This window comes from Ceratina calcarata, unplaced genomic scaffold (genome assembly GCF_001652005.2).
Source record: "Ceratina calcarata isolate Rehan_Ccalc_2016 unplaced genomic scaffold, ASM165200v1 scaffold205, whole genome shotgun sequence".
Lineage (NCBI taxonomy): Eukaryota > Metazoa > Arthropoda > Insecta > Hymenoptera > Apidae > Ceratina > Ceratina calcarata.
In genome coordinates, this window is record NW_017142138.1 from 49,834 (window position 1) to 60,665 (window position 10,832).

General features: G+C 34.5%; 3 protein-coding genes across 6 annotated transcripts; 2 read left to right on the plus strand and 1 right to left on the minus strand.

Moving 5' to 3' along the window:
- The first annotated feature begins 66 nt into the window (after positions 1 to 66).
- LOC108622105 (deubiquitinase OTUD6B) lies at positions 67 to 1,679 on the plus strand. Of its 2 annotated transcripts, none has more exons than XM_026811208.1 (4): positions 67 to 268; positions 452 to 866; positions 933 to 1,152; positions 1,265 to 1,416. In XM_026811208.1, the coding sequence occupies exons 1-4, from the start codon at positions 199 to 201 to the stop codon at positions 1,328 to 1,330; spliced, it is 771 nt and encodes a 256-aa protein (XP_026667009.1). In that variant the 5' UTR covers positions 67 to 198; the 3' UTR covers positions 1,331 to 1,416. The 2 variants fall into 2 exon arrangements, with proteins under 2 accessions (XP_026667009.1, XP_017875263.1); XM_018019774.2 differs by having other exon boundaries at positions 71 to 268; positions 1,228 to 1,679.
- A 6-nt stretch (positions 1,680 to 1,685) lies between these two features.
- Positions 1,686 to 4,886, minus strand: LysRS (Lysyl-tRNA synthetase). 3 transcript variants are annotated; one of them, XM_018019771.2, is made up of 9 exons: positions 4,799 to 4,886; positions 4,405 to 4,699; positions 4,186 to 4,330; positions 3,668 to 4,117; positions 3,350 to 3,595; positions 2,849 to 3,271; positions 2,557 to 2,750; positions 2,314 to 2,476; positions 2,034 to 2,236 (listed from the first exon to the last, which is right to left on the minus strand). In XM_018019771.2, exons 2-9 carry the CDS (start codon positions 4,509 to 4,511, stop codon positions 2,129 to 2,131), a joined length of 1,836 nt encoding a protein of 611 aa, XP_017875260.1. In that variant the 5' UTR covers positions 4,512 to 4,699; positions 4,799 to 4,886; the 3' UTR covers positions 2,034 to 2,128. The 3 variants fall into 3 exon arrangements, with proteins under 3 accessions (XP_017875262.1, XP_017875261.1, XP_017875260.1); XM_018019773.2 differs by lacking the exon at positions 4,405 to 4,699 and having other exon boundaries at positions 1,686 to 2,236; positions 4,799 to 4,866; XM_018019772.2 differs by lacking the exon at positions 4,799 to 4,886 and having other exon boundaries at positions 1,686 to 2,236; positions 4,405 to 4,750.
- A 113-nt stretch (positions 4,887 to 4,999) lies between these two features.
- Positions 5,000 to 10,819, plus strand: Dnaaf6 (Dynein axonemal assembly factor 6). Its single transcript, XM_018019762.2, has 4 exons — positions 5,000 to 5,355; positions 6,015 to 6,211; positions 6,668 to 6,795; positions 6,978 to 10,819. The coding sequence occupies exons 1-4, from the start codon at positions 5,241 to 5,243 to the stop codon at positions 7,105 to 7,107; spliced, it is 570 nt and encodes a 189-aa protein (XP_017875251.1). The 5' UTR covers positions 5,000 to 5,240; the 3' UTR covers positions 7,108 to 10,819.
- The last annotated feature ends 13 nt before the right edge of the window (positions 10,820 to 10,832 follow it).

Below are 10,832 nucleotides of genomic sequence, written 5' to 3' on the forward strand. Positions count from 1 at the left end.
ATGCAATGCAACTCAACAGAACTGAACTTATTGAACAGAACTGTGCAGATTACAGAACTGAATACAACGTGGGATTTTTGGGGCATGCGCACTGGAAGTCACTAGTAGTATCCGAGTGAAGTACTGTTCGTCATGGTCGTCTTTTATCTTTTAACCTTAAAATAAGTAGACAGTTTTTAAGTAACTTCTAAATTAAAAATGGCAGAATTAGAATTTACAGAAGAAGAATTGTCACAAAAACATAAAAAGGAACGGAAGGACTTACAGGGTAATGCAGGCGAAATTTTGGATCTTAATATTTGTTCATGAAGTTAAATTATTAATATAATTTCGTTTACATAAACTATTTCGTTACTGTTAAATATTCGTTATGTTAAATATTTATAACATCATATATTTTGAATTTTATTTTTAAGATATAAACGTTTATTTACTATATTTTAAATTTTAGCACAAATACAAACGCTAAAGAAATCAATTTGCAAAGGTGACAAGAAGAGGAAGAAGGAAGTAACTGAAGAAATTGGCCGCCTGGAAGAAGTCTTAGACAAAAAGCAGGAAGATGAATTAATTAGATGGAGAGTTACACATCTTAATATAAATAATATGGAAGATGAAGATATAGAAAATAGTAATAATGAAAGTATAAAAGATAATAAACAGTCCGAACAGCCAACAAGTAGGATTTCAAAAGCACAAAAGAGAAGAGACAAAAAAGCAAATGCTGAAAGAGAACGCAACCAAAGAATTATAGAACAAGAAGCATTAAATGTCTTTGGAAAAAGGAATGTAGAATTGCAAACTATCAAAAAAGTTCTTTTTGAACGTGGTTTAATGGTTTATGAGATTCCAAGTGATGGCCATTGGTAAGTATGCTCTATACTGCTTTTATTAGTTTCCATGTTATCTATTCTTTATATTAATTATTGCAGTTTATACAATGCTGTTGCACATCAGCTAAAAGTTATAGGAGAAGCTCCACTGAATTTTCGTGAACTTAGAACAAAAACTGCTATATACTTGAGAGCAAATATGAACGAATTTCTACCATTCATTTCTAATGCAGAATCTGATGATTTGCTGTCACCAGAACAGTATGAGAAATATTGTGATGATGTGGCAGATACAAGTGCTTGGGGAGGAGCTATTGAGGTAAGTTGTAATAAATTGAAAAATACCTATAATGTTTTCAAATTGTGCTTATAGAATTGTTCTTATTTAAAATAGCTCCAAGTTCTTTCTCATGTATTGAAATGTCCAATAGAAGTCATTCAGGCATCTGGTGTTCCATATGTTATTGGTGATGACTATAAAATTGAAAAGAAGATGATACTGACTTATCATCGTCACATGTATGAACTAGGAGCTCACTATAATTCTGTTACGAAATACGTAAAAGAGGAAGAAAGTTGATAGAGATGGGTATTACGTTTGGCTAATGTGTGTAAAAGAAAAATTCAGCATATTTCTTAAAACTTTTTATTATAATGTATATCAACCATTTAAAGAGCTGCCACAGTTAAGTGTCCGGGAAACATATCAATTACATCTCAAATTAATAATTCAATGTTTCTCTGGTAACTGTAATCAATATACACTTACAAGTCTCATGTTAATAATAACTTAGGTCTAAGGTAACAAGAATAGGTCTTCCTTCGTGGTTCTTTTATAAACGAATACTGTACTATTGTAAAAATTTTATTTATTACTTAAATATTTGACAATATGAAAATGCTGCCAGCAAATTGCAAGTACACATTATTGTTCAGTGCTTACTTGCTCCGTCGTTTTAATGTAAATATCTAAGTATAATTTACGTTTTTTGTAAATGTTTAATTTTTTATGAAAATTAAACAAATATTAAAATAGAATTCTTGCAGTGAAAGTTAAAATTGTATGTATAAATACACTTTTCCCATGTTCTTGAAGTTTTATAAACTAGTTTAACGGTAAGTAATAGTATAGACTAGTAGGAGTAGAGTTTCTTAGAAGAAAAGAAACAGTTCTTTCAGTTATGACAAAATATAACGACATTTCAATTGTTGAAAGTATAGCTTTTTTATTTCGTTATTTCACTTCGTATTCAAAGAACAGTTTGCACACAGAGAGATTACATGAAGATGAATCTTCATTTTTCTACATGATTTGTGTTCTCATTCATTGTTTTATCGTCGTCGGATACTCCTTGATTTTTGTTTGGATCATCTGGTTTCATTTGTGGGAACAACAGTACCTCCTAGAAATATATTATCGTTATTATATATTATTATATTCTGTATTTGCCTCTATATACCTCATTGTTCAAAAACTTACTTTAATATTGTTTGAATCTGTGAGAAACATAGTAACACGATCGATACCTAATCCCCAACCTGCAGTTGGTGGTAAACCATATTCTAATGCGGTACAGAAATTTTCATCAATTAATTGAGCTTCATCATCTCCGGCTGCTTTATCTTTTGCCTGTTGCTCAAATCTGAATATTAAAACGAACATTTTCTATTTTATTTTTTCTCTGTACTTTATATGGAATTCTTGATCAAATAAATTACTTACCTCTCTCGTTGAACTAAAGGATCGTTCAATTCTGTGTACGCATTACAGACTTCTTTCTTCATAACAAATAATTCAAATCGTTCTGTTAAGCCTTGTTGAGAACGGTGCCACTTTGCTAAAGGAGACATAATTTGTGGGTGATCCATAATGAAGGTAGGATTGATACAAGTCTCTTCTATAAATTCTCCAACAAGCTATTAAGAAAATAATGTAATTATTTATGTAACGTAATTATGTTATGTAAGTTCATAATGTAATTATGAACCAATTTTTAATCAAAGAGGAATCTTACTTTATCTAACAATCTAGCTGTTGTTCTTGGTGGCGGACATTCGATTTCGTGTTTTACGCAAAGATCGCTAAGTATTTGATTTGTTTCTGGAGTGTTTAGTTTGTCCGCTGGTGGTAATTTAGTTTTTAGAACTTGTTCTAGTGTTTCCATCATTGAAACTCGTTTAAACGGCGGAGTGAAATCAATTTCTACTGCTTCGCCTTCTGGTCCATCTGGATGGTATGTTATTTTATAACTGCCATGAATAGCTTTCACCATCCCTGACATCATATCTTCTGTAATAGACATCAAGTCGTTATAATCTGCGTAGGCCATGTAAAATTCACACGTAGTAAATTCCGGATTGTGTGTCAAATCTATTCCTTCGTTTCTAAACTGTCTTCCAATTTCATACACCCTATCCATTCCACCTACTACCAACATCTACAACCATGTAAACAATGATTAAATATGTAGTAGCACTTTGGACCAAGTCGGTCACGATTATGAAACAATCCTTACTTTAAGATATAATTCTGGAGCAATGCGCATATATAAATCCATGTTCAATTCATTATGATGTGTAATAAAAGGTTTAGCTGTTGCACCACCGGGGATCATATTCATCATTGGTGTTTCAACTTCTAAAAAGCCCAGTTCATCAAGAAATTTTCGTACGTACGCAACTATTTTTGCACGTACTTGAAACGTTTTCCTCACTCTGTCGTTCAAAATAAGATCTAAATAACGTTGACGGAATCTCGTTTCCTATGAAATAGTTACGGATAATACAATTATTGTTAGCTATTGTGTGTTTGAAGTCAAAAATATTTTATGTACCTTGTCTTTCAAACCGAAAAACAGGTGTGGCAACATATGCAAACAAGGACTCAAAAGGGTAATACTATGAGGCATAATAGAAAATTCACCCTTCTTGGTTTTCCCAGGATTTCCAACCACACCAATGATGTCACCTCTTTTTATCTTAGCAGTATCATCAGCAAATTTTTCTTGATCTTTATAATGTCTTGCATTAGCCATTACTTGAATTTTGACGCCTTCCCCTCTGAGGTCATAAAAAATAAGCTTAGCACCAGCCCCTCTGATCGAGTGTACACGGCCAGCCACACTATGTACTTCATTGAACATAATTTCTTCATTTTTCAAGTTATCACTAAATCTCTCAATGAAATTTTCCAATGAGATTGACACATGAAATTTATGTGGATATGGAGATTCATTGATGCTCTTGAGATGATGGACTGCTTGTGTTCTAAGTTTAATATATTCCTGGAAACAATTTCAATTAAATATAGGAATAATGTAAAAAGTGTGTTTTAAGTTCTATATATATTCACATTTGGACTAATTTCCTCTTCCTTATCTTCTTTTTTCTTTTCAGTTTGGCTTTCACTTTTCGTGGCTGCCTCTGCCAGTAGTTTCGCTTCTTTTTCTGCTTTTTCCTTCAATTTTTGTTCTGCTTTCAAACGTCTTTTCAACTCACTGCAATCAAATCCAAAACATTTGATGTGCGATAATTCTTATATGAAAACATAGTATTTTCTAATCATACGCACTTCGTGTGAAAATTACGAATAGATATTTGATGCAATTTAGTTGGTTTCGTTTTATGAAGTACCGGCAATACCACGTCAACAAAAACTTTGGTTATGTTATACAACATTTTTAATTAAAAGCGTCGTTATAACACTAATAGTTTATTTACATGTACGTATAATAAATACATTTGTTCATAGAACTTCGTGAAATATAACTATTTAACGCTCGTAAAAATTAAATCCATATAGACAGATGCCCAGAGAACAATGTGGTTAACCACAAAACAGCATTGATCACTGTCCCATGATGGTTCTGTTTGAATAAGAGGTGTATGCAATAGACAATTGTTTACACATGCCAAATAAATACTCGGGCAATCTAATTTTCAATTAATATCATTAATTTACTCACTTTTTTGATAATTTTTCAGCAGTAGTGTCAGCCATGTTGGTAACCCACTATAGAAAGGATTTTTATTTTCGTTTCTCGATTGGTGAACCTGTAATCCGTAATGTGCAATGTGCATGTCCGCCAAATTGATTGCTCCATTTTTTAATATCTTTTTGTTTAATGCTATTTTTAACGGGTAGATTTTATTGTATTATCTATTAAAACTGTGAACTTGATACGTGCAAAACCACGATCTTACAGACGAAACTGTGCGTGCAAAACTGTGCCTAAGTAATGTTATACCTTTTTATACTGACCCGCGTTCGCGTCGTGCCTTTATGTGTTGCACAATATGTATATATGAAATTTGTTACCTTGACAACTTCGCTTATTGATGTTGATTCTCGGTCGTGAGTGATTAGTGTTAATTTCTGAAAAGTGTTTAACATTTATAGTTAAAAAGATGGATGGTTGTTTCGGCTATCACGAACTAAAAGCATTGGAGGAATTGATTAATCATTCCAAGAACGATTCAGAATCCGAAGATGATTTGCCACAGGCTGGGGCTCGAAAACTTGGTAAATTTAAAATTTTCCGAAGTATTTTTTTTCTTTATTTATTATTTAATGTACGTTGGGCTACTTAATGAACATTTTTTGCTATTATTTTATTAGAAAATGTCAAACAGTTGGAATTTATCGAAATTACAAGTGAAAGAGTAAAAATCGTTCTTTTTGAAATTTTTATCCGTTTGTAATCGAAATTTATATAACAGATTTTGAAGATGTCTCTGCGTAATAGACATTGTAGAATTTTAATCACACTCACTTAATATTAACAATATACATTTATGTACATGAAAGTCAGTTTTGTAAATATATTGGTTTCAGCATCACTTCCGAACGGCTGAACCGATTTCCATGATTTTTCTATGTTTCTGTGTTTGTTATAGAGTTAAATGATAGGATATGGTTCATGTTTCCCTATTCTGTCCTGTTGTATATTTTATATATATTCAGAGTGTTCGTTTTATATCCCTTTCATATTGTTATTGCCCACCCTAATTTTTCAGCAAGTCTGCTATATGCGAGAATTCGCTTTATTGTTAGTTCCGTCAATATCAACATTGGATTTCACAGGAAGTTGAGAAAGAAAAAAGAAATACATATTTGGTAGACATTAATTTTCTATAGCATCGTAACGTTATATATGATACAGTAAAAATGATGTTATCAAGGACCTGGTCATATCAGAGCTCAGAATGGGATGTCTCATGCGGGTCCACATGCATCGTTGAAACCGGAAGGCGACGATATTTGGCATCCGTCTGAAGTAACCGCTGTGCAAAGTTTGGAAGCCTATGATCCTAGGGAGGTGCCAGAATACGAAATGAAATTTAAACAGGCGGTGACAGCGGAAGATGTCTTTCTGGGAGTTAGTGTTGCATTGATATCAAACCAGCTACAAATTTGAATACTTCGCACGTACTTACATATGCACGTCATCGGGTTTCCGATCAATCTCTTGTCACAGATTCTAATCCAGTGGCGTTGAACATGAGCTGCTTTCGTGATAAAAATAAATTGTTATTTTATTTTTATTACATTTGTTATAATATGCATATTTTATCGTAATCACATCGAGATTATTATTTCCCAAATCAAATGTCTCATAATAGAATTTTGATTTCAGAGGAACTTGAAAATTTATTTTCTTATATATGTAGCCTGTAAAGTAAATGTAATGTAAATGTGATCGATCTTTGATATTTTTGCTTATATAATGTTTAGTTTTAGACTTTTTTGTATCATTGTTTGATGTTATTTTATAATTACTTCTAAAAACGATATTATTCTATTATTAAATTGTTACATCATTTTGTTAAATCAGATGGGATTCAAAACGCCAAGCAGTGCGTCCTGCGAGTGGTTATCCGTGCTCGTGAAGATGCCGATGGAAACGCGAGAGAAGATCGAATTGTCCGTGGAAACCGAGGCAATCGACATACGCAGTCCAAGGTGAGAAATAAATCAAACAATTCACGACTTAAAGGCCCAGTCTAGCTTCTATGCATGAAAAGAGAACCAGACTGGATCTTCAATAAGAGCCATGCTTTATTTGTGCCCGGAATTTCATTCACAATTTTGCGTGCAACGCTATAAGCCGGTCGAAGCCGGTAAAGCTAGTGACGATCTTTCAGATATCGGTTACATCTCGAAACACCGCATCCGGTTGATCCTAATGCCTCGTTGGCTAAATGGCACGGCGACACCTCCACCTTGGAGATTTGCCTGAGGCTTGTGCGCGAGTTGGACCGTGTGAATTTTTAATCGGCGATTAGGTGGGCTTTCAACCCCTCGGCTCCGTACGTGCAGCGTTCTGCATCGGATGCAACCGAGCATCTTCGGGCTGCATTACTGTTCGTAAAGTTAGGGTCACCACACCTAAATTTCATTTTGTCGAGAGAGCTGGTAGCCGAATTCAATTGCCTTTAAAAGTTTGTCTGCCGATGCAATATTTATGAGACGAGATAATGGTAAGGCTTTTAGAAAAGTTTCTTCAATGGGTAAGGTGAAAACATGAGGCATGATGATTATAATGATGGTATAAGAAATTATTTGTTAATGAGAATTATAACAATTAATTAGAGCGTGCTACTTTCTTCTGATGGTCGGAATCTTTGCGATAATTCATTAAGTAATAAGTACAATTATAGTATAACTTCAATCTTTCATCCTGAAAGTTTAAAGATCATTGATATCGATATTTAATCTGTACAATATCGAGTATGATTTATGTAATATGTCCTCGTTGAATAATTCACGTATAATTGTATTGGCATTATACTTGGATGCACAACTTCCTATTTCCCGACCACATTACGCAAATCGGACAGATTCGATTTGATACACAAATCGCTCGTCTCGCCCCTTACGTTCGGCAGGCTTATAGACTTTTCCATTACGTTCACACCAGTGAGTGTGCCGCACGACAGTAGATTTGGTAGAATATAGATCGGACGAGACAGGTATAGCAGTTGAAGTTCTCCGAGGCTGCATTTCACTCGGCCATTATGGTTTTCCCATTTCCTGCATGTGATATTCAGGTAAAAGGCATTCAGGCGGATGGATAGGAACACGTGTGACCCATGAAAGCAATGAGAGCGAAAGAGAGAAGAAAGTAATGGATGGGGGTGGGAGTAATGGACGAATAGTGGTCATAGTTGGCAGAGATATGAAAATAATTGTGCAGAGAGCACGTGGGTTCTAGGGTGCGTGTCTGAACAGGCGATACTCATGGAAGTAGTAAAGCGACTAATCCGTAATTTTCTGTTAGGAATGAATCTGATGATAAGCATGTTCTTAAAATTTTTCCATGATAAGGGTTTTTGTCACCTTTTTTTAAATATTATTTCAGTTTTCCCATTAGGGAATCTTTTATGGTATAATTACATGCATTACTTCCATTAATAGAGTGAGATGGAACCGATACATTTTAAAATAATGAAAAGTGTCGATTTTCTTTATCTGTTCGCAATATATCAGATGTAGGTTAAAAGTGGTGAGGATATTTTCATGATTCAATTCGTTAGAGACCGAAATCGTAAGTTTATGCGAATTTGCATAAAAGTAAATCTTCCGGAGAGAGAATTTTCTTCTTTTATTACGACTTTGTTCTTTGCACGGATTTTATGTCTCCGTTTCTTCCTTTTTTATAAGTGAAAGAAGCTTACTTCGTAAATGAGGAGAAACTGGAGATAGTAAGGATTGAGGAGATTTTGCTATTTAACCGTGAGAGATAGAAGCATCAAAGAAAGCGCAAAGTTTTTTATGTAGAACAAAAAATTAAAAATTAATATTGCATAATTCCTTGTAACGGGGTTCATAAAAATTATCCTTCTTGTTTTCATTTATCGGAAGTGATAAAAGATCGATATCGCAACATTTGTTATTACTATGTGGAACACTAAAGGGGAACACGATACATGTATAATGTGCAGCGTGTTATAGCGCGTGACGTTACGGTAATTAGAAAATCTTGTGTTTAGGAAGCTGCAAACTATTCGTGTATCATAATATAACAGGCGAAGTCGCGGGAACAAACTTAACCGGTCGCTTTGGGAGACCGGGTAATTTGTCTTTGGTAAATTAATAACATCGTGGTGTCTTTTGGCGAAAAGTTTTCAACGCAAGCCTGCCATCTGACTTCCGTTCAAATTCGATGATTTATTTTCTTGTGTGTTACTGAGGCGAACAAAATGCAATTACGTGCTGCGAGAAGTTCTATCTAAAAAAAAGTGGAAAGAAAAATAGAGAAAACGCTAACACGAGAAGAATACAAAACAAGTAAAAAATATTGTTATGCAGTATTTAATTGATTAAATCATAGATAATTTAGATAATGACTTATTGTCTCGGCCATTTTTCCTAACTTTTGAGCGTATAAAGAAATATTTATTTAGTTACACAATCGTATAGCTATGTTCTACTAAATACAGAGTGCATAATTAACATGCCGTGGAACTAGATGAATTAGATTAGGTGAAAGATAAATCAGCGATAGGCGTGGCCAATTCACCGCGAAGCTCACAATCAGAACATTTCGATAAATTGTCGGACGGTCTCGCGTGGGATATCGTGAAATTGCTTTGACACATTTCCTACCGTATGCCCGAATCCTGCCGCGCAACTGGAAATCGATAAATTAACCGATAGATAATGCACGCAGCCAGATGGAACGTGTCTGGTTGTGTGTTGTTGTTCGTCAATTGTACACATATTCGTAGCTTTTGGCCCGTCGTTATCCGTGCCAGTTATCAGACGTCGGATAATAAAAATTTTTGTAATACGCCAAATCTTTATATATACTTTTTCGAAGTAACACTTCAACGAAATTTTAATATTATTTTTTTTTAACTCTATTTTTAAACATCAATCTCGAAATCTTAAGCTCTTGAAAAACAAAAAGAAATCGTCACGAAAATGATTTTACTCGCATCTTTAGTCGCATAAATGCATAAACCCTTTTGAAAGATAATTGGATAAATTTTAACGAGCCACGAATCTTTTGTTTTCCATTCGGTACGTTCTCCATAAATTAATATTTACCAGAAACGGGGAAGTAAAGTAAAGTGAGCTACTTTTCAACTTTGCCGTCGCTCGAATTTATTTAGACCAAAGCAGTTGCTGAAGCAAACGACCTCTCTCCCTCTCCTCTGTTGTCTGCTGATACCGGGGGCTAAATTCTCATTGCTCCCGCTTCATAGTTTTAAGCGAGCGTCATTTGTTATCGGCGAGACGAGAGAAGACGCATAGATATCACTTTAATTTCTAATGCATTCTACATATTTCGAGAGCGTGCCCTCGCGTAGGACCGAACTGGAGGAGATGGCACGTGCAGTTTAAAAGTTCATCAAGCCGGTGCTGTGCATTCGTAAATCTAAATAAACGACGACAGAAAAGTGGATCGCTTAATGCGAATCGACAACACATGACATCATAGCGTTTCATCACGTGTCATCGTAGATCGTGTTAGAAGCGAACGTTTTCTTGTACCATAATTCGCAATCACGTGACCCGTCTTTTAACAAATGTGAATGAAATGAATGCGGACAGAGCGTCGCAAATTAAACGCGTGAACCTTTTGTTTGATCTCTTATCTCCCGTCAATAAGAACGTGATGTCATCATTATGATTATAAAAGATTTATTGACCATTCAACGACACGATTGCTCGTCTGCCTTGCATAACTTTTAGTAAAGACATTGCTATCTTAATTTTGACTAGACTAGGTCAATGATTGCGAACTATGGACCTGCAAAAGCAATTGGAGTCATGGGAATCGTAGATGGACAGAACGAGTAACTTGTGGTTGTTTAAAACAAATATTTGTGATTCTACAAATGCGATAGCAATTTTCGAATGCTTTTCATAATCAAACAAGCATTTTCATCGTGCAATTAATTGGTATATGCACTTTAAATGACGAAATCTATTATATCGTAAACCGTGTTCTTTCCAAACGGCTTGTTCAGTTGTTTATTATTAGAAAAATT